At 39.4% G+C, this 24196-nt stretch overlaps 1 protein-coding gene across 1 annotated transcript in view; it reads left to right on the top strand.

The window, feature by feature from the left end:
• Window positions 1-2464: 2464 nt before the first annotated feature.
• Window positions 2465-24196, top strand: part of GRAMD2B (GRAM domain containing 2B) — a 40796-nt gene continuing 19064 nt past the window's right edge. The window contains exon 1 of the mRNA XM_054397775.1: window positions 2465-2589. Coding sequence (XP_054253750.1) covers window positions 2465-2589 — 125 coding nt within the window. The remainder of the gene's footprint in view (window positions 2590-24196) is intronic.

Raw genomic sequence — 24196 nt, 5'->3', positions numbered from 1 at the left:
AGTGAGGACACACTTGGCCAAATATGCATATGGAGTTGAAAAAAAACATGGATTACAGCAAGAGAAAAAAGAAATAAAGGGAAAGAGATGTTTTCATATGAGACAGCAAATGACAGAGTCAAAAAATGTATTCAAGCATACAAGCCGCTGAGTTACCAATTTCTTCAGAACATGAAGAGCAATTCTCTGGGGAGAAGTTTTGTACAGCAGATAGCCACACCATCAGAAGTATCAGCTTCTCTCCACACCTGATCCACCATATCAGAACAGGAAAAGATATTGGTGTCTGTTAACTACTGCTAAGAGATCTGAACTAAGAAAAGTAAGTACTGCATCTGGCACTTATCTCTATAGCTGAAACTTCTGCAGCTATCTAAACCTCCCTTGGAAAATTTTACAGATACTAGGAATCAGAAAGAAAGGGAGAGATTGACTGCTTTTAAAATTTGCATATTGATTATAAACTACAAGGTTTCATCAAAATAGGGCAATCCCAAGTTTGATTATACAGCTTAGATCCTCTTCCAATAAGAGCAACATGAATTCAAGCCTCTTTATACAGGCTGGAAATCATGTCATAGTTGTTTCTTTCTAAAAATATTCTTGAAATTACCCATTTAGAGAAAAAATTACTGCTACCTGTACTTTGTATCTTTGTACACAGAAGGCACACAGGTGACATTTTTACTTTTAATTAAGTGTTTTCATTAGATTTTTGCTAAACATTGTTTTTAAATATAAATACTTCATATTTGTGATTTACAACCTCACTTTTTCACTTAAGTTTTCCATTCAGTTTTAAGTATGTTTGTTTCTTTAAAGAGCAAAAAGACTCCCTATCCTAAGTGCATAGATATGAACAACATGCCTAAGGCCAAGGCCAATTCTCCTTGAGACTATCAGAGGAAAATAGCTTCTTTGTTTACCATTTACAAATGTTCAAGGTTATATCACTTATTTTATGATGAGGGATAAAGTACAGAGACTTTGCCTAGGTAAGCAGCCATGTGTTTGCAATCCATGATCACACAATATCAAGTGGAATCAGTAACAAGGCCTAAGACCACAGATGTATAGCATAGGTACTCAAGGAGTCTTTAATTCAGAACATTTAACTCAGGAAAGCCAAGTCCAAATCAATTTCCAAGCAGATTAAATATTACTGTTAAGTACAAGTGTTCATTTTATTCCATTTCACAGGGAATACCTAAGATAAAAAGGAGCGCGTATTTTATTAGGTTTTTTTTGCCTTTTTTCTTTCAAGATTCCTCACATTAGGAATTTCCACTGACAAGGAAATTGCTGTTTCATCCTACCTTAGCTTCTTCGCTATGATGTTAATCCTGCATTTTAATAGTTACATTTCCTCCTGTTGTTTCTGACATTTATAGATTTCCTTACAGTTTGCTTAGTACTGATCACAAAAAAAAAATATATTTAAAAAAGCAGAGGCATTCAAGTCATTAAAAAAAAACAGGGGGAAAAAAATCCTCAAACATGAAGACACCATAGCTTGACCAGACATCTTTGAGCTTACAAGTAAAACCTGGGAACAGTCTAAAGGCATTTGTATTGTTTCACAATCTGTTTATAGATGCCAAGAATAGAAAGAGAACACTACATTCCACATGTTTTTCAGTCTCACAGAAAAAAGCTTATTACCATGGCTCTAAATTAAAGCCCTAAATGAAGCTTAACAGAATTTCTGGAGGTCCTGGAGTGCTAGTTTGGGGCAAGAGGACTTGCAGTCTCAAGAACTATCACTTATCATTTATTTCCTTGACTAACCTAATCATTATAGTCATCTTCAACAAACAGAAAACTGTGTTTGTAGTTAATATTTGACAATTCCTATGGAAAAAAATGGTTAGAAAAACTGTGTTTGTTCAGTTGAAGGTTAGTTCCCGGAAAATTAAAAGATTTTCTGTATTTAAGCTGAACTGCAATGCATACACATGCAACAATTTTTCAGTGGAGAAGTATAATATATTATTCTTTGATATATCAGGATGGGTGGATATAGTCACTTCTGAAAGATATACAATTATGTTATTCAGATGTGGGGAATTAGAGATAGGTAGAAAATTCACAAAACAGAATTTATGACAGACCATGTTACAGTTTTTGATACAAACTTGTCAATGAAAACTCATTTGAATTAAAGTTCTTGTTCTACATTCATTCTTTAATTCAACAGAAAAAGTTATTGCTATTAATACTGACACTCCAGAGACACAGTGCACCTAGATTTGATGGTTTTTATTTCCAAGTGAACTTATGAAGTACTACAGATAAAAAAGAAAAACCTCTTATGATGTCACATCAGTGTGTTACTCATTAACTGATTTTAAACACTAGCCTAAACTGGAGCCAAGACTGCACTTCCTACAGCAGTAAAAGTCTGTGGATTTGAAGGACTGATCTAGAACTGAACTTACCCAGCTCTGCAGCTAACAACATGAAAATGATGAGAAAAGGGAGTACCTTGGAGGACAACGTTTTTCATTTGGAAAGTCAGCACAGTTTCCGGAAGTCAAGTAATGTCTCTCCAGTCAGCCCTACAGAGAGCTTCGGATCAGTGTTTATAAGGTAAATCCTGACATCTTTGAGTGTTCTGTGTGTGCTTGACCGTGGGGGAAACAGAGCAGCAACACATGATAGCACTGGGACAAACGAATCCATGAAAAGAGCATGAGGAAGAAGCTCAATATATGAGAAGGCAGCACACGCAGAAAGGGCAATTTCAATCAAGTTACTGATTGTGCTGGGAAAGTGAGCATTACTGTGAAGGACAAATTTGCAACAGAGGACAGAAGGGTGTTGTTCTTTACTTCCTTATCTACTACACTGAAGTAGGGCTTTGAATGTGTACACTGTACACTAATGAACTCGTCTTAAAATTAGGTCTGTAAGGTCTTCCAATACTATCTATGATATTTAAGTGGATCTTTGTACAAAACAAATGTAACCTGTTAGAACAGGGAACTTAACGAAATGTGTGTTCTGTCTTACATGAAACTTTACAACGCTTAATGTTTAAGGAGAAAAAGGCTTTCAGATTTTGGAAGGCTAGACTCGTTGGATTGCAGACTCACAAGGTGGAATTCATGGCAATGAAGAGTTCTGGATAAATCATGCACATTTTAGACAACATAGATAAACAAGGGAAGGCAGCTTTGAAAAGCTATTCAAAGTAGCTTCAGGTTCTTAACCAACTTGGAAATCCTTCACCAACTGCTGTCCTTAGTTACTGGTCAGTGCCCAGTCACTCTAAAGAGTGATTTGAAGTGAGCTCCTCTATGTAGTCTTAGTGTGGCTGAATTACATTCTTTGTAGCTGTGCACAAATATTTTCTATTGGGTGACAGCTCACATGACTAATTCGGTCACAAGTATAAATAAGTCCATTGGTCTTGATTTTCCTGCTTTGAAATATTATTAGGACTTTTTAATATTATATCTTCATAATGTCCTTTCTTGCAACACAGAGATATGTTCAAATATCACAGAGATGATGTTCAAGCTTGAACAGAGAACAAGGAATTGGAAATGCTAACTAGAGCTTTCAAACGCTTTTACCTAGAACTAATCACTTAGAGCATTTTTGGTTTTGTTTTTTAATATTCATATGTGGTTTTCTATGCCTCTTTTGATCTCATTTGCCAGTTATGTGTGGGACATGAGTACATAATGGTATTTGGAGCTGTTTAACCACTGCTGATTTGGCCAATATAAAATTTGCCCTCTTTATTCAGCCCAGAACACTAGGCAGACAGAGCTGCCTACTTTTTTATTTACCACTAGATAACCAGTACACAAAAAGCTACCATATATGCTCTGACAGCAACATGATCAACCCTTACAAAGAACAGAGTCTGTTGCCTCAGATTACTCAATAATGAATCTGCCTGGCAAGTAGCAAGCAGCACAGGGAGGCCTTCTAGAAAACCAGCTTACTCAATTGCTGTTTCAGTAAGAAGGATAATTCAATTATAAAGCCCTGCTGTGAAACTATACCTCTGACAACAGCAAAAATGGAACAGCAGGCTACAAGTACTAGACAATCTAATAAAAAAGAATGCATGATTGCACACAATGAGCTGGTAGATGGACATACCCAATTTGCTTTTCCTGTGTTTGTCACAGTCTGGATAAAATAAGCCACATGAGAAATCAAGGAAAATGCTTTTCAGAAAAGAAGTGCAGACTCTTCATTTTTAGGTACTATTTTCAATACATTCCTGTTTACTTAAAGCACAACTTCCCACATAAGAAATATAAAAATGTTTCTACATTAATGATTGCTCTTGTTTATCTGTTTATGGCTGAAGACAAACATTGACTATATGAGTAAAATTTTTCTTACCTCTGTTTTCACCTCACTGTAATTTTGGATAAGCACAAATTTGCCAGAATCCAGTGGGTTAGTAACACTTACAAGAGGGGAGCTCAGAGTTTATCACCATGGCAGCATGTTATTCCTGAGAGTGCAGAACTCACTTGAGAGGCAAATTAAGTTTCTGGAACTATAGCTTAAGTGTCAGCAATGCATAATAGATTGGATATTTGTATTAAGTATTGGCCACAGGTGCTGACTGCATTTTATCAGCATGAATGTATAGAGTTGTTCTGACACTAGAATAAAACATTTTCCAATACTCCATTTCAAAATATTGACAAAAACAACAGGGACTTCAACCTCCACCTGGAAGATTTAAAGTTCTGGACTTGTCACTATAGTAAGGATATTGAGGTGCTGGAGCATGTCCAGAGGAGGGCCTTATGAAGAGCCTGGAGCACATGACATATGAGAAACGTCTGAGGGAGCTGGAGTTGTCCAATCTGGAGAAGAGGAGGCTGCGAGGAGACCTCATTGCTCTCTAAAACTACCTGAAGGGATGGTAGACTGAGGAGGGGGCCAGCCTCTTCTCCTTGATGACAAGTGACAGAACTAGAAGAAGTGGTTACAAACTGTGCCAGGGAGGTTTAGGTTTTCGTTCAAGCACAAGAACAAATCTGTACATTAATGTTTTCCCTCTGAAGATTTTTGGATGGGAATGAGGTTTCTTTGTCAAGGAAATTTACTTCTGTGTTGAAATTACATCCCTCAGAAACATCCAATGCACTGTTGTAAGGCTGAGGCTAAACTCAGTCTAATCCAAACAGTAGCGGTAAAAAGAGAAGCCCATACTTACTATCTTCTAAATGTATCATATTTGCAGCTCCATTATGAGCACCAGAAACATTGGCAACGACTTTACTGCTCAGTGACTTGCACCCATGATTTGGCTTTCACTCTTTGTGGCCTTGCTATGCAAGACATACCTACACTTGGTTTTGTGTCGTTTCTGGGGTTTTTTGTTTGTTTGCTTGTTTTTCCCAGAGTAATATAACTCTTAGCTCTAAGTAAGACAAAACAGTAAGTCTATCCGGATGAGTAGAACAGCTTATTATTCACAACCCATCTGGTGTAAAACCCACCTGGTGTAATCATGATATCATGATTAATTCTCTCACAAAATCTTGTGTCCCTCACTTCCTCTTCTCAGGCTAAGAATAATCCTTCCCTAAGCTCCTGGAGGTCTGGGCACTATTTTTTTCATGGAAGATTCAATTTATTCTCAAAGAAGTTGTGCTAACCTCCACTTTCTTATATATTTAACATACTCTGCTGTTGCTCTTCAGAGACTTCCAGATGATTAAAGGTTTCTTTCAGGAAAATGATCACTATGTTTAGATACACCATGAAAGTCTGCCTGCAGACATGCATATCTGGTTCAAAGAGGTACCCATGTGCACTCCTTTGTCATACATAGATTCAGTATTTACTTACATGCATGCACATTACATGTAAATAACGTTTGATGTCTTAAACATACTGGTGCACCTGGACTGAAATTTTTGTCCATGTTATCTGATACAGAGAAGTTACACTTGGGTATCACCCTTGGACTTTCAAAAGCAGAAGATGAGAAATCAAACTAAGATGATCCACAAGAGTAGAACAAGTAACATTTTTATTCATCTTTTCCTGCCTGGCTTGCCAATATATATGATAATATATATATATATAAATAAATAATATAAATATACATAAATAATGCTTATAAATGGAGATAAAATGCTTTTCTCTGCCAAGAGATTTGGTACTTTCATTAAAAATGGGAAGCTCTAGGCATCACAACATTTTAACAATGCCATCTGTGAGGTGTCCAGGGTAAAATATTGCTTTGGAAATCTGCTATGACTGCTTTTTTCTTGTTAACTAAGTGGAGACAGTGACTGTGTCAAGTGGCATATCACAAAGTTGAGTTTTTCAGAATATGAGAAAGTTGCCATGAACACTTTATCTGTTGTGCCATTAGCCCTACTTTGCATATCGTTCTGATCAGCACAACTTACAATAAGACACATTAGTAAGACAAACAGTATGCAGTGTGTCTTCTGTGACTCCATGCAGTAAGTTGTGTGTAGGTCATTGGTATCAAAATGGCAGTAAATGTGCTGTTGGAATACACATATAATGTGTTACCGTGCACTGTAAGAGAGGCTGACATCACATTACTAATATCCCAGAAGTTTAATGTGAGAATTTCTCACCTTTTTCCTGCTGGGTGATACACTACATAATTGTAGAGTAGTCTGTTTCTTCCAATTGATTCAATATTCAGGCAAAATGAAAAGCCTTGGCATGCTTCACCAGGTTTGATGAGGAATATCCAACTAGCTTTCAGCCTGGCTTACTTCCTTCATACACCCAAAGGGCAGTTCAACCAATACAGTAGTCCAGGCTCCCTTAAACAAAAAACAGGAATCCACAGGCAGATGCAACTTTTTATGGATGTATCTATAAAGGAATCTCACACTTTTATAAACAAACAAAAAAATTACTAAAATCTTAATCTACTCAAGGAACCTCTGTTCATTCACCAAAACTGCTTTTTTCAGTGCTTAAGAAATTGCACCACTCACAGTGTTCTGAGACTAGTTATCTTCTATGGACTATTTAAGGACTTTGGCATGCATACTCCATTTATTTTGAGCACACTTGAAGTATGCCAACTAACTTGCAGATGTTTCTGAACATTCCTGCTTGAGGCAGGAATATCATCTGCCAATTTGAGCATCAGATCAAATTGGGTATGGCTTTGCTTAGCTGGGTCTTGCAACCTCCAAAGACAGAGTACACAATCTCCTTGTGCAACTTCTTCCAATGATGCATCCCTCTTTAATATATGTTTTTTTGGTCATTTTTAGTTTGCACCTCCCAGGCTGTAAGCCATTTCATTCTGGCTTGTGGCTGACTTGCATATATTCTAGAAATCACGTTTTTTCACTGTTTCAGTGTCTTTCCAAATGCCTTATAGTTTGTGACTCATACTACTGCTTCTATTTCTGTGCTAACTAACACATGACTGTTTTCCTATCATCTTCCTACAGAGTAATATAAGGATTTATTTAGCAGGTCTTTCATCACTTAATAACTCCCAAGGCACTTGTGTAGCTTTCAGAAGAATCCTTACAGAATCCTTCCAGTAGAGTGTCATATAGAAAACTGAACACATACAGTGACCCATAATCAAAAAGTTAATATATTCAAGTACCATTAGGCTGTATCTCTTCTTGCACCTGCAAAGACCAGAAGAATTCTCTACTAAGGAGAAATGTTCTCAAAGTATACAGAGTGCCAGAAATCACTGTACTTATTTCTTGCTTTGTTCTTTCCCAGCAAAGTCTACTCAGGCATGGTGATACTTACCACATAAGATGAGAAATACTTTATTAATAGCCCTAATGACTGTAATGAAACAAAACCCCGAGATACATAAATATAGTTGATTATGACAATTTCCAGCCCTGTTTATTTCCAGTTAGATTGTCTTTATTGTTCATCAGCAATATCCTATCCAAGAATCTTTAGGCATAGATAGCACTCCTACTGCTTTTTATACTGGCCTTTCCAATGTGTGTCACTGGACTCCTTCAACTTTCCTTTCCTCATGTCATTCGAGACAGGATTCTTAATTATTCTGATAAACTGAAGAACTTGAAAGAAAACAGTGACATTCAAAATAGGGTATGCAGGTCATAGTCAAATCTAACAATCAGCTGCTAATATATTAGAGAATAATATCTCAGTTGTCCTTTATAAAAACTTCACCAGGTCACAGGGGTTCAACAATTAAACCTGAGCCAGCCTCACTCTGCTGTAAAACATTTAAACACTTACTACAAAATATAAACAATGGTAGTGTGTATAGGACTGATGAAGTAATATTTTAATCTTGCCTCTACGCAGCCTTAGTAAACCTTTTGGTGTCCAGCTGGAACAATGCACTTCAGAAAAGATCCAAAACTGTTACAGACAATTCATAGGAAAAACAGACATCCAGAAAACACAATTTATACCTCTTACCCAAGGCTAAAGAGAATAAGAAAAATGAAAGACAGTTTTTCACTGTTCTTCATACTGAATAAATTAAGAAGCAAAGGATTTAAATTTCAGCAAGAAGGATTCAAGATCATGTTAGCATAGAGGACTTCCCCTGGAATTGATTGCCTGGATATTGCTGACTTTTAAGAATAGCTTAGATAAGATTGTTGCCATGAATGACACTGGAATAGCAGGCCCTTCCTTGTGATAGGGAATGAGCTTGAGGACTCAGTCCCTCCCCATTCTGCTTTTCTGTAATGTCATATGTATCTTCAAATCTATTTTTACAATTAAAGTTTTTCCTATTACTTCATCTAATCCTTTGCTGTGTTACATATAATGTCAAAAGCCCTGATTATAAAAACTTGTACCCCTCTCTAATTTAATGCAGTAACTTCAGAGAAGGAAAAACACTGAGGTCCTAGAGCATGTCCAGAGAAGAGCAACAAGGCTGATGAGGCGTTTGGAGGGCATGTTACACCAGGATCAGCTGAGGGAACTCGGGTTGTTTAGTCTGGAGAAGAGAAGGCTAAGGGGAGATTTTATTGCTCTCTATGACTACCTGAAAGGAGGTTGTAGTGAGGCCACTGTTGGTCTTTTCTCCGAAGTAACTAATGATAGGATGAGAGGAAATGGGATCCTCAATTCAAGAGAGATGTTGAGGTAGTGGAACGTGTCCAGAGAAGAGCAACGAAGCTGGTGAGAGGCCTTGAGCACAAGCCCTATGAGGAGAGGCTGAGGGGGCTGGGGTTTAGCCTGGAGAAGAGGAGGCTCAGGGGTGACCTCATTGCTGTCTACAACTACCTGAGGGGAGGTTGTAGCCAGGAGGGGGTTAGTCTCTTCTCCCAAGCAACCAGCAGCAGAATGAGGGGACACAGTCTCAAGCTGTGCCAGGGGAGGTTTAGGCTGGATATTAGGAGGAAGTTCTTCACAGAGAGAGTGATTGCCCATTGGAATGGTCTGCCCAGGGAGGAAGCAGAGTTGCCATCACTGGAGAAAATGAATGAGGCACTTAGTGCCATGTTCTAATTGATTGGTTAGGGCTGGGTGATCGGTTGGACTGCATGAGGACTCTTCGAGGTCTCTTCCTACCTGGTTGATTCTATGACTCCAAGTTGTGCCAGGAGAAGTTTAGACTGGTATTAGAAAAAATTTCTTTACCAAAAGAATGGTGAGTCGTTGGAACAGTCTGCCCAGGAAGGTGATGGAGTCACCATTCCTGGAGGTGTTCAGGAAGCATGTAGATGTGGTGCTTCAGGATATAGTTTAGTGGTCATGGTAGTTGGATTACAGTTGGACTCAATGATCTTTTTTTTTTTTTTTTCCAAACCTAATAATTCTGTGATTCTGTTTTTGCTTATATGACATCACTGCAAGCATTAACCAGTAATCCCCAATTTCACAGTACAGTAATTTCTTTCTCTCACTTATCTACACTTCACCAGTTAAAGAAAAATACAACCCAGATTTCCACACAACTCCTTAGCCTTCACATACTTGCTTTACAATTATCTGTATACATGAGAAATTGTAACTATACAGTAAAAGGTCATTTGTGCTTTTTTTTTGCATAAGATTTGCCACAGCATAAAAATATTAGGTTTTGAAGTATATTCCACCCACACGAGCAGTTGCACATTTAATTAACGTAAAACAGTCCTCACTACATATTACTGAGAACCCTAGCATTCAGGACTTTAATCGCTTGGAAGCGTGTCCTCTCACTCTGAAGCTGCTACACCACACAGTTTGACAAAGCTTGGCCAGAGAGTTTTTTTCCCAAATTTTCCAGAAATCCCAAGATATAGGAACTGCATATTACTTCCACTATCAGTAAAAGATAGTAACAAAATGCAATAAGGAGGCAGGTACTGACAATTTGCCAGAATCAAGTCACTGACAAGAGTTAACTGTATCATGAAATGGAACAAAGTAATATGGATTCATTTTCAGTGTCTAGGCTGCAGGCATCAATGTATTACAAGGTAAGTTTCTTCTACAGTAAAAACCTTGATTGATTAAAACAGAGAGCTTTGCATATCTTCATAATGGAGCCAGGTGAAATTAAAACACAAACTCAGCTGCAGGGACCAAGCAACTCCTTTCCAGTTCTTGCACCATAGTGGTAGAGGCATGAATCTCTGGAGCCAGTCCGTAGTAGCTAAATCTGCCAGATGCTGAAAATCTAAGCACTCTAAAGGCAGCTGATTTTATTTGTTCAAATATTTGTAAGTCAGATTCTCACCTCCTGTAAACCAGTATTGTTCTGCTAGAGTGGGTTGAACTACACAAGAGTTATTCAGCTATAAGTCTGTCACCAGCATCAAAAATAGGTCTGAAATAGCAAATGATGCCTTTCTATTATAACAAAATGCCTCCAAAAATGAGATTAAGGGTAGGCAGTCACTTTTTCTATAGATTCCAGACATACTGTTCATGTCTTGGTGGTACACAGTGATGTGACAACTCACAGTGAACCCAAAACCTCACAAAGGCTGCTGCATCTCAGTAAAGGGTCCTGGGTCCTGACAGAGGATGCCAACCCAACATTCCCAGGCTCTTTCAGTTCCAGCCCTACCCACAGCCCAAATAAACTGAAAGCTTATCCCCTAGATAAATGGGACGCCACTATGGAGCTACAGGTTGCATCAGGCATAAGTGGGTGGGAGAGGCTCTTACAATGCAGTGCCAAACCTTACTCAGGCACTCCACAGGGGAGCATAAGACAGCAATCAATGTTTCACAGGTGCAGGACCTAAACTTTCCTGTAAATTACATCTCATTTCTTTTCCATACGTGCTTTGGATTTAATATTAAATAATACACAAACATTAGTTAATGATGTCTCCCAGAACTACCGCCATCTTAAATGCCTTCCTTTCTGTACAGCTTGGCATACAGTCTTTCATTTTTCCTGGACTTGAGGTAACCAAACCACCCTGGTCTAGCTCAGACCACAAAGCAATCTCACATTTTCTGCAGGATTTGTGTGTCCAAGCAGCTATTGCAGTCCCAAGACTTTTGACCTTTAACATCTCTTTCTTGTGCAGCAATATCTAATATTTGGTTCTTGCACCTTCAAAATACCATGTAAGTATCAAGCAATCCTAACAATACCACAGGGAGGTGGTAATTTGCTTCATATGTCTTTTAATCTGAAACGTATGTGTCTATCTTCTACCTTGATGTTCACTAACTGAGCCTACTGTCCTGTACCTATTCTCCTTTCCCTCCCTGTGAACAGTCCAGCAGTTAGGGAAAGAATTTATTCTGTCATTAATTCTACTATATATTTTAACACATTGAATGATGAGAACAGATGGTTTTCTAAAGATGCTACTTTGAACTCTCATCCCCAGGCTGGAATTCCTTAGATTGCATTGTTGTAGCCAGAGACTCCAACTTTGTTTTTTAAAAACCCTAGTTCACCAAACTGAACCCTGGCTTGGGTATCAACTAAGTAATGAAAACATTTTTCATACACACATTGCAGTTGTGTCTGCCACACAAGATGACTTGTGCCAAATGCTGCCCTCTGACGTTCTGAGTGCAACTTCCCCAACAGCCCCACCAGCAAAAAACCAGGGGAAAGCCGTGCTTCACTCTTTTTGCACACTACCAGATCATTTCCTGGGCAGACACACCAGCCTAGGGTGATGAAGCAGAAAAAGGAAACAAGAGAAAACACCTGAAACAGCCACAGATGTGGTGGCTAATCACCACAGTTATTGTTAGTACAGCTGTTTGGAGGCAGCATCGGTATCTGCACTACTGACTGCTTCAAACAGACACCGGGGGAATGTGCTGACAGCAGCCGGTGGAGTTACTGCCAGCCTGCAAACTCCCTGTCAGGCTAGGCCATGAAACCGTATGGGCTACACGGCTGCCTTCACCCCAGGGTCCCGGCTTTCAAGCACGGCGACCTCCCCTCCTCAGATTGTTAGGATTTCGTCAGAAACCACATCTGCCGTCCCCTCGCATGAAACATTAAGGACACCCCTTGTTCAATCAGCGGGAGGCAGCTTCTCAACCGACAACGTTCTGACTAAATAATTTAAGGCGTTTAACAGATCGGCCACGCAGGGAACGAGAGTCCCCGCGCCGCCACTCGGGACCGTCAATCACCTCGCAACCAGCGCCGGCCTCCCTGCCCCACCCCGTGACAGCGCCCAAGCGCGAGCCTGACGAGCGGAACCGGATTTCAGCGGCTTCCCACCTCGAGATCGTGCCCCACCTACAACTGGCCCAAGACGACTGCAGCGTTGTGACCCGCCCCGGAGCGGGGCTGCCAGGGCGGGGGCGGGGCTATCCGAGCCGTCGTTTTGAGTGCTGAGCGGGGGCGGGCTGTGTAGTATTGTTGGGAAGCCGATGGTATTCATGACTGAGCAGCGGTGTGATGCAGATGAGCCGAAGATTGGGCGGGCCGCCGGCAGGCGGGAAAACAGGAGCGCCTTGCGGCTGTGAGTACTGCGCGGACCGGAAGATGCGGGCGGCTGTTTGCTGGGACCCCGCGCAGCTCTGCGGGGGACGCGGCTCCAGCCCGGCCTGCCTCGGCGGGGAGAGGTGGCGACGCGAAGCTATTCGGCGAAGCCACGGCGGCGTCACGGCGGCCTCCACGCCCTGTGGGGCGGTGGCGGAGGGGGCGAAGCCCCAGGGCAGCGGGCGTTGGGCTCGGCAGCGTGTTGGGGACTTCGGTAATTGTAGGCGCTGGCTTTGGTTTAAAGTTCATAGAAAAAAGTCGCCAAAGGGTCTTTGCTTCTAGGTTTAAATTTAAGCATGAACATCCGTGCTCAGTCCAGGTCTGCCCTCTTCAAGAGACAGCCCTGAGGCCAGCGTTGAACTTTGCAGTCGTACTTTCAGAAGCTAGGCAAGCAAATACTGCATCCACTAACCTCAGGCAGCAACCTGGAAATCTTTATCGGCTGTGGCACAAGAATCCGTCAGCCGTACTTTTTCACTTAGAGTAATATGCCTCTGCTCCAATGGGAAGCAGTGAGCCTCTTCTCCGGGTGCCAAGAAAACCCAGAACTTTGTTGAACGTTAAAAGACTTTGATACAGGCAAGATGCAGTAAGATAGGAGTCCAGTCTGACTTTTGTCCCAGAGACTGGCCATTCTGGCAAGGTAGTGGGCATTCACTTGCCTCAAAATGGTTTCATATTTTACTTCCTGCCTAGCACATACCTGGAACTGGCCTCCAGCTTTTTGACCCAAAACATTCTGTAAAACTTGGACAAAGAGATCAAACCTCCCTGATATTTGGGAGAAAGAGGAGGCCAGAGACCTTGCTAGCCTTTGATACTGCCAGAGGAAGTCAAGGGTTAAAAGCTGCACCTCCTACATTGGCCTTTGGCTTCCTATGGAGGTTCTCTGGATATTTACATACTTACATGCTATGGTAGTTACCATCACATAAAAAGCTTGCTCCAATCAAGTAGTTTTCTGGTTTCATGTGGAGTTCCAAATTTAATGATGCTGTCTGAGAAGTTAAGCATTGGTGAAACAAGAAACTAAAAAAAAAAAAATATCTGTGGATTTCTCATCAAAACCCACAAAAATTTACTTTCTTTCAATCTGGGATGATTCCCCTCCCCAAAGAACTCTTCTCTACAAAGGTTTAATCATAAGCAGCCTTCAGAATAAAGAGAACAATTTGCCAGCTACAAGCTCTTTCTCTAGAAAGAAACTTTGAGGTCTGTGGTTTGGGGTTGCTTTTTTGGTTGTTTGGGGTTTTTTTGGGGGTTTTGTTGTGGGTTTTTTTGGGGGGACGTTGGAGTGGGCAGTGGTGTTAGGGATTTTTCTGTATTTGGTTGTTTTTATTTATTTGTGTAGGGGTTGTTGTTTCATTTAGTTGGGTTTTTTCCCAACTGTTGTATCCCTGGTATCTAAGCAGGCGTATTTCCAAAGTACATATCACAGTGAAATTGTTGCCAGAAATAACTTGCTTTTTAAAGAGCACTGGGGATCAAACTGTCTTCTAAGTGTCCTTTATCCTGTATGGTGTAGTCACATCAGTGACTTTGCTATGTGAATGAGACCTAATTCCTTGACCTTCTTTAGTCTTCTGATTTCAAGTCAGTTCCTGATCTCCCCTACCCCAATCTCAGAATTATGCCACTGAATTTAGCAGAAGTTCTTCAGGTATGCAGATCTGTATCTGACTGTCAAAAACAAGTGTATAGAAAGCTTGATGTCAGAGTCATTGCATGTGTGCCAGCTAACTAACTGACCTTCTGATTTTCACCTGATGTTTAATCTTTCAGTGCTAAATCAGCTGCAGTGTAGAAGTGAGGTCAGTCTTAACCAGAATGATAAATGGAGAAGTCTCACTTACTATGACTCTTTTTTGTTTGTTTGTTTACCTGTCAATTTTTGCTGTTCAATGTGAGGTAGGTGTCATGCAGAGGAAGGCTAAGCAGTCTCTTATATTGCAAGCTACAGCATTAAGAGGCACTCACCTGGGCAGCAGGAGGGTAAAAAGACTGGGGTAGGCACGAAAAGTTGAAATGCCTTGTCTTAAACTAGAAAATTGTTTAAGCGTTTGCTGGTTGGAAAAAAAAAAATGGAATTTACTTGCTTGTCCCATTTGATATCCTTTTTGAGAAGCTATCATGTTCACTTGACTGAGTTAACCTCAGAAACAAGTAACTTTGGCTTGACTAATATGACACAACAGGGATTATGGTTCAGCTGAAGAACAAGAACAGAATCTTGGTTTTGATGCAGTTAGAAGTGAACTCACTAAAAATTAGATTGCTGAAGATTTTGTTATGGAAAATTCTGTAAATGAGTGTGTGTGGTTATGGTAGTGTTTAATTACCTTTATGTACTTCCAGGGAACAATATGCAAACAGCAGAGCTCATGCTGACCTCTATTTGACAGAAATCCTAACAGTTACAGAAGCTCAAAGAATCTTTCAGAGTTTTCCAAAGCTCAGGGGAAAGGGATTTATGTGTGTACTGGAAGTGTGCTTAAGCTGTTTTCCAGTACAGGTAAGTAGCTCAGTATGCATCTGCTGCTGCCATAGTGGTGTCCATAGATGCTTCTGAAGGATTGAAGCTGTAGAAATACTCTGATTTTGGGGGATTGTGAGTTTTGTTTTGTTTGGTGTATTTTGTTTTGTTTTCTGTGGGATTGGGATTTTTTTAATTAATTATTCCATGATTAGATTGGAGAAGATTATCTGACAGTGATTCAGAAACTTTACTGATTTAGAAAATGGATTTCTCTGACATATTTACCTATAGTTGCATCTGTGCAGAGTTTGCAGTGCATCTATCTGTGTGGGCTCTACAACCCCAGAGATAACACTGTGTAGAAGATGGGCACTGTTAACTATGCAAACCCAGAGCAGCAATGTACCAAAAGTTCCTCCCAAGCAAATCAAAAGCATCTGGACAGAAAGTACCTGCAAACTGGTGTTCCCTGACCATGACATCCTGATCCTCAGACCAAAAAGGAATTAATCCCTGTACTGTATTTCGAGGACAGTGTTCAGTTTTCGGCTCCCCAGTTCAAGAGAGACCTGCAGGAGAGAATCCAAGGGAGAGCCATGAGGATGATTAGGGGGCCTTGAGCATCTCCCCTATGAAGAGAGACTGAGCAATCTAGGGCTGTTTAGTCTTGAGAAGACTGAGAGGGGATCTGATCAATGTCTATAAATATCTGAGTGGTGGGTGTCAAGTGGATAGGGCCAATCACTTTTCAGTGATGCACCATAATAAGACAAGAAACAATGGGTACAAACTTGAACACAGAAGGTTTCACCTCAACATGAGGAAAAACGTCTTTACAATGAGGGTGACAGAGCCCTGGAACAGGCTGCCCTGTGAGGTTGTGGAGTCTCCTTCTCTGGACGCATTCAAAACCCACCTGGATGCATTCTTTTGTAGACCACCCTAGGTGATCCTGCTTTGGCAGGGGGATTGGACCTCACAATCTCTGGAAGTCCCTTCCAACGTCTGATGTTCTGTGATTCTGACATTTATTTTGCATACTTGAAAGCGTAATCTGTTTTGTTTGTGGTGGTGCCGTGGAACCTGCCTCAGAAGCTATCAGCACTGCTGGAACAGCTTGTGGAACAGTGGTTGTATCATTCCAAAGTGAGTGTGGTACTTTGATGAGAAAAGACAAAGTGTAATAACTATCACTTCCTATCCCATCCTTCTGCTTTCACACATACTTGCTTCTTTTGAAGTCATTTGAGTGTTTTCTGATTTCCACAGACAGTATTTGGCCTAGTATGACTAAATCACTATTAGGACAATGTGCTGAGTTACTGTATGGTAAAATACTGCTAACATTAAGTGGTACATTCTGTTCCTTTACTACATAAGGTAGTGTCCAGTTGCTGAGTGTAATTTAAAGAAATAAGAAGGCTAAGACTTAAAGTTATGCAAAGTTTTAGATTTTTTTTTTTATTTTTTAGCAAATGTATATTGCAGATGCTAAAGAAAATATAGTGCTAAAAGTAGTGGAAAATGCTTACAGCAAAGTATGTACTCCTGGGAAAAGAGAGAATGTGCTTTTTACAGTTGGTATGATGTGCTATGCTACCATAACAGATGTTTCTTAATGACTGTTTATCAGCTGATAAGTTAACAGGTAATTAATTGACTTTCACATAATCATAACTTACTTTTTTTTTTAGTCTCTTACTTGAGAGAAATGCAAATGCAGAGGAGAAGGGGGAGGTTATTTATTACTGATTCAGAGTTTTATTTCAACTTTGATCCAGGTTAACTCCTTTTGATCAGACAAAATTCTGCTAGTCTTGTGACAGGGAAAAGGTATAGGCATATGCCTATATTAGTCATGTTCTGTTCTTTAAGTGGATGAAGATGCTAACACACTAACTACCTTTGGTTTTTTTCATTCTTTGATGGTAGTTCTTCCCTGGTTGGTGGCAAGCTGTGGTATGTAATCTGAAAAGAACAATAAGCCTGCAAAGTGAAACATTTAATTGTGACAGAAAAGAGGTTTTCAATCTGAACTACCCTCATGATGATGTTCATGTTTTTTTTTTTTTAAGTTGGTCCTATTTTTCCCTTTTTTCCTATCATTCTCACTTTTTTTTTCACTGTATATACCTGCTTAAGCTATAAAACAGGCTTTTAAAAAGAACTCGGTAGTGTGTGAATGCATGCTTGTGAATCTGGGCATCATTTTCTTTGTACCGAAGTGCCTCACTGGCTAATATGAAATATTCTCAAATTTGCTGCCTTCACTGGTTAAGTGCAATCTCTGAGAAATGCATGTTAAGCAACGTAATACTATAGATAAGCTTTGGGCTGCAGGATTTACTGCTGGTCTTTGACAGATGATGCATAAACATGGTATCAAGAGTATTGTCTTCTTACTACCATGTCCATACATGTTGCAATCATGTGGTTAGAAATTAATTTTATGCTTATGTAATGATACCACTTCTAGGATGAATGGTGTTAATGCTCTGTACATAGCAGTTACCAAGTCCATGTATATCCTTTCCAGTTAACCTTTTCAAACGTGTTACTGTTATACCAGAGAAATCTTGTGTTTGGTTCTCTTTACAAAAGAGAAAATCTTAACATTTTTGAAGAAAATTAATAGATAGCTGTCTGGACCCAACTAGGCTCATCAGCAAAAGTCTCTCAAATATTGTTATCACAGAGCAATTTATTTCTTTGCAGATAATAGGAAAACAGTAGGAGAAGTTATCTTGCCCTGTTCTACACTTTTCCTTGAAAATAAAGTTCTGGCTTTATCCATAACATATCTGAGCTACTCAGAATTACAGAAACATTATGTCTTCTTGCCAGAAAGCTGTAAACAAATATTTTAAACATGTTTTTTTTCCTTCCAGAGGTAGTGCAAGGGTTAGTGAGAGATTGCAGAAGGACATGGGCCACTGCTCCCTGCCAGCCCGCTGTATAGGACCCTTCTCTTCTCTTTGTAAAACAACATGATGAGTTGAGGCGATTGTTACAGTAATGGAATTAAGTACTGGAGCACTGGTGGGACTCTTGAATAAAAGGGAAAACCAGGGGTATTAGGAGTATGTAAAAGGAGAAAAATTGCCTCTTCTTAATTACTTGGTTAACTGAGCTTCACTGTGGTACAGTAGTATTCACTTCCTTTAACTAAACTTCTGCTTGGCACTGACTTGCTTATACTCTCTATCCTTGAAAAATAGCACACTAAGGTGAGGGAGGTTTGTAAACTTCCAGAAAGAATGGCAGGAAATAATGAGCAAATTGCAGATAGGGAGCAGATAAACTCAAGAAAGGTAGAGGACATGGAGGCAGACTGCAGCATTATTCCTCTGTTAGCTAGGTTAGCTTACTATGAAACTGGTTTCTTTACAAGAAAGAATAGTTCCTGACATCCCTTCAGAAGTCAACCTAAGGCATATCCTCTGTGAAGATCCAATTCTATAGGCACCTCAGTGGCTTCATATTCTGGGAATCTTAGTTTAGGCTGCTTATGAAAGATGGACCACCTAGGCAAAAGACTTCTGATGTAATTTTGTAGCTACCATTTACACTACACGAGTTCAAGAGGAGCGATTTAGGTTCATTCAGCGTTTTTCTGGACAAGAAAAACGTTAGAGTTGGTTAGAGTTCAAAAGTCTAGTAAATAACGCAAGTGTGCATATGGCCATTTAGTTTTGTCAAATTTTACAAGTGTGAATATACTTTGACCAGCATAGAAGAGAGCAGATATTGCCAAAGGTAAAGACATATGCTGAAGAAAGAAGTTTACAGATTGTTTAGGCTCATTATCCTGGTGAGACAGAAAAGAGAAAGTCAGGCTATTCGTAGCAGGAATCTGGCCATCACGTGTCACATCTGATTCATGTAAGAAAATCTATTTCCCAGACTTCTGAAGGAAAATGGTTCCTTATATGCAGTATGCAGTTGTGATCATTGTCAATTAGACCCATTGTCAGAAGCTAGTAATTCCTTCTGTGAAATAATAGCTTTTGTATTAGGCTATCTACATGGTCTTTTCCATGAACGCTTAGGTCTGTAAGAAAAAATCATGGGTTGCAAGCACAATTCTGAGAAATTCGGCATTGCTAGACCTTTGCTGCACAATGATTTCACTGTGATATGCTACTGTCCTGTGGAAGGTGTGATGAAACAGGGTAGACTGACAGAATTAAATGTTCCATTTTCATCTCAGTTCATGTTTTGCATTAGGCCTTTTTGTGCATTATTCTTCCTGGGAAATCTACAAAAAATACTGCACTAGGGCGTCCCTTGAAATATCTACTTTAAATTTTCCCTGCTCAATTAATGTTGCCTTTTAAATAGAGAAGTCTCATTAATGCTTATGGCTTATATGTTGTCAGTGTCAGTTCTCAAATAAACTGCTGCATGATCAAACCCAAACATCCTTCTCTTTGTGTATAACCTGTCTGAAGAACCAAATTATTTTTTCCTCATGGACATTGATTAGAAAACTTTGTGTACAGCATGTTGAATCATTATTTCAGTGCAGCATATTGAGTCAATCTTTCTAAAAGTGCCATAAAATAGAAGCTTCTTGTCAAGTGGTTTGTGGAAGCTTCATTTTTTTAATGTTGTTTTTCTTAAACAGCAGAGAAAGAAGTAAAGGTGTTGGTAAGAATGCTCCCAAATTTCTGCTACCATTTCTGTTCTGTATTTTTAGTAGCAGTTGTTCAAAAAAAGAAACACGAGGAATTTTGTGGTGAAGTGTTTTTGTTTACTTGGTTGATTTTGGATTTTCATTGGGTTGGTGTTTGGTGGGTTTTTGTTTGTTTTATGGGGGTTGGTTGGTTGCTTTTAATTCTAACTCAGTCTTGTATAACCACTGGTATGCTTTTAAAATCACCAATCAGTGCTGGAAAACCAGGTGCCAAGTCTTCTGTCATATGGAGGTATATTGGTCTGGAATTCTTAGTGAAAGAAAAAAACCAGCAAGAGCTGTAGCTTCAGATAATGAAATCTTTATGCTTCTATTCTAATGATCAGGCCTCATTTGTAAAAGTCAAATGGTCAAAGGTTGTTCCAGAGAGAGTTGTTTCTGCCCAGGTTAAGGAAAAGATCTAATGGATACATGCTGAGCAAGTGGATTGTGTTTAGATGCAGGTTTTTCTTTTTTTTGTTTAATTGAATTCAGACTAGAACAATTGGTAGATCTGACACTTAAGTGCTTTGCCCTCTTTTCTGCACCCTGAACAAATTGTAGATCTGGAATTTTTACTTTTCCTTTTATTCCTGTTACCTCTGAAAGCTAAAAATGTGATCTGATAAAAGGCTGTAGTAGGATTGGAAGACAAGGCTGGCTAAGACTAGGAGATAGAAAAACATTTCCTCCTAAATAGTGCCATCAAGTTGGAGAATGAAAAGGACACACAAGCAGATGAATGAGTATCTCTTATAAGGTCTTTTGATTCATATCATTTTTTCTAGAAATGCATCTCTCATGTTTGTCATGTGCAAGATTTGGGCATGCCTATGTTCAGACAAGTAATTGGTCAGCCTGGTGAGACTCCCGTGACAACTGCACCATGGGAATCTTGTGTAATTGAGTGAAGATACATATAGGAGGTCTTTTGCTTTTTGAAGTGGATATCTGAAACGGAAACTGTTGAAAAGACAGGAGAGCTAAATGGCTTATGTTCCTGTTCTAGTGTTAACAATAAAATATCTTGCTATAGTATCTCATGTTTCAGAGCACAGGGAGTTCTTCTGTGGGTTTGTTTTTGGTCAGTGGTTTGTTTTTTTGTTGGTTTGTTTTTGTTGTTTTTTTTTCTCCCTGTGGAACTTGATAGCAGTCTGGTTTTGATTAGACAGGAAATACAGCCAGTTAATAATAGATGGTATTTAGAGCAGAGAATTTGCATACTTGCTAATGACGTCTGCAATGTCACAGTGATCTTTCTGATGTCCAAGTGGTAAGGGAGTGTGACATTTGATCTTGTGATTGTGCGGAATGTCTGTTGAGTTGAGGGGAAAACTTGCTTCCTCTAGCCTTAAGAGTGTTTGAGAAGTTTCTGTTTCAAAATTTCGTTCATCCTTTTAGTAAAAAATACAGCAGCACAGACAAGCAGAACCACTCACAAATGAGTGGCTGTTTCAAGAGATAGCTAGAAATAGAACACACCATGAAATTAATTACCGTGATACGGAAAATGAGAGTCACAATTTTTAAAATTTTTAATAATTGGATTTGTTCCTTTTCCAGTGCTGACATGAAGAGTCTACCTGTGCCTGCAAGCCTGCTTCATCCTTGAAGTGCCTAAAGAAACATGTAGTGTATATGAGTGTATGCCCACCTACATGCATATGATACACAGTTAATGTGCAGCTGTATAACTTAGCCTCCATTGTGCTGTGTTTTACTGTGATCTCATAAGAAGATAATTAGTCTGCTCTTTGAACAGCATGAGGTAGTTTAATCTCAGACTGGGTCCTTCCTATTCATATTAACAAACTGACCATTCCTTTATGTAAGGTTTCACACCTCTGCTGAGGTGCTGAGGAGGAGGCCTCTGACCTGAGGTATGCTTAGCAAGGTGTCCTTTTAAGTGTTAGCACATTTTATCTTATCATGTGCAGTCAAGTCTGCTTGAAACACATTGACAGTATGTCTCCTGGATGCTTCTTGAATAGGTCACTTCATCCTGCTCCATTTCCTCTGCTTTTAAGCCTGCTGAAGTCCATCATCTTGATTTGGGATCCTGAAATGTTTTGAGCCACTCTTTGGCTTTTAGTTTCTGAAAAAATAACCAATTCCTTTCCCTGAATAGACTCATGTCCAAGAGTAAGAATAGCTTAAATGACACTATGTTTTAGTATTTGGGCCTTTTGCACTACTTTCATTTTTCTGTCACATCCTTTAGGTCTGGTAACAGCTGCCCAGTAAGTCCAATAGCTACCAAAAGAATTAAAAGGTACAGTGTCATATTTGTGATAGGTATTTCTACATACATTGTACCAAGCATGGTTATGGACAGTAGGGGAGAAACTACTCTGTACTCTTTTAGTAGATCACTTAAAAAAATACATCAGTCTAACTGCTATTGCAAAATTAAAGAGGGAAAGCAGGATAACAGGGCTTCTAAGGTAGCTTGATGATCTGATGCATACACTCCATCCACAAAGAATGTTGCAGCAGTGTTGACTCATGTTAAACTCAGGGTAATCTTGGTTTGGCTGCAGTTTTACAAATAGTTGAAATTGTAGCTAACATCTCCGGTTATTGAAGATGCCTTTTTCCTCCTACATAATTGATCTTCAGCTTGCGGAGTGAAGAACTAGTTTGTCACCATTTATTTTGGCTTCTGAACTTTTTAGACCTCCTATGTGGACCAAGTAGTGTGGGTTTGCTTTTGGGGTCTGTCTCATTGAAGAAAGTTTTGTTTGGTGGTGAGGAGTTGACAACAGTAACCATTGTACCATTCTGGAGTGTTCGATATCTCTTGCATATGCCTAAGAATTGTTCATATCTGGTAAGACTATACCAGAGTTGTCAAATGCAACAGTTGTGCTAACAGGCCACAGTTTGAAAAGCGAGCCTTAGAGCACATCTCACTCATTACTTCTCTTTAGTGCTTCTGAGGTTTAAATTACTCTGTTCAGTTATTGGTGCATACTTAAAAAGGAAAAGAAATGTTTCTTACAAAATTCAGTTAGAGTGCTTGGAACTAATACTTATTTTAACTTGCTTAGGTACAAGATACAATCCCATAGTAAGCACAGTCCTTGGCTTTGAAAATGTCTCTTTTGACAACTATTCTTTATTTGGAAACCAGAGACTTTTTTTTTTGTTTTGTTTCTTTTAGCTATTATTTGGAATAGACTTAGTAATAGTACTGAATAAACAGGCATATGGTCAATCTGAAAAAGTTTTATTTTCGTGTCAAAGTCCCAGTGTTGCAAAGTTTACATGCTTTACCTTGATGTTTGCAAATACAATCCATTTCTATGCATCTGTTGCTGGCAGCTGTAGAGAGCATCGCTTTGTTTCTTGAGTGTATTTCATCTAATTGTTTGGATTTTTTTTTTTATGGATCACTGACTTCCGTGCTCTTTTTACAAAGCATTTTGAGTACTGACTCACATATAAGAATGTAAGGACTACTGTAATTTGCTTGTGACTTGATGAACACTATTGTGTTCGGTTTAGGTCATACCTATGTTTTCTTCTTCAGGCCTTCTAGAGACTTCAGACACCTACTAGGAGCTTAGTGGAGCTATAGTTATCAGATGTGTAAGGGCAAATCCTTATGTAGTTTTTTGCTGTATGAAGAGGGCATATGAGAAATAGGCTGAAGGATAGATATAGTAAAACCTGTTGGCTAGTTGGAGTACATCTAATGTGCTACTGTCAGTAGCATGTATTGCACAGGTGGATCTCCTCACACCTGTAATGTTTTGGGGAATACTCTTACTGTGTTGAGATGTATCCGGTATTCTCAGCTGCAGAGGATGATCCTGAAGAGATGACCAGAGTAGCATTTCCACACACAACAGTCAGCAGGATTAGTGTGCTGAGATGCCCAAGCTCTCCACCATCTGAAAGAAGCTAGAGTTCAGAGTTCACAGAGTAAAGGCTCAGGAATAGTAATGGTTATTAACAGGGAAGACAGGGTAGAATAGGCTCATAGGTTTAACTGCAAAGCAGGAATTAATTTGTGGATGAGGGAATGGGGAATATGAGTGGTAAATAATGCATTTAAGAGCAATAAAACAACTGGTGGGAGTTGTAAGTTACGGGTGTTTTTGAAACAGATTTGTAGTATGGAGGTCTA

The sequence above is a fragment of the Indicator indicator genome, chromosome Z (genome assembly GCF_027791375.1).
Source record: "Indicator indicator isolate 239-I01 chromosome Z, UM_Iind_1.1, whole genome shotgun sequence".
Classification (NCBI taxonomy): domain Eukaryota; kingdom Metazoa; phylum Chordata; class Aves; order Piciformes; family Indicatoridae; genus Indicator; species Indicator indicator.
This window is presented reverse-complemented; position numbering and strand designations above follow the sequence as displayed.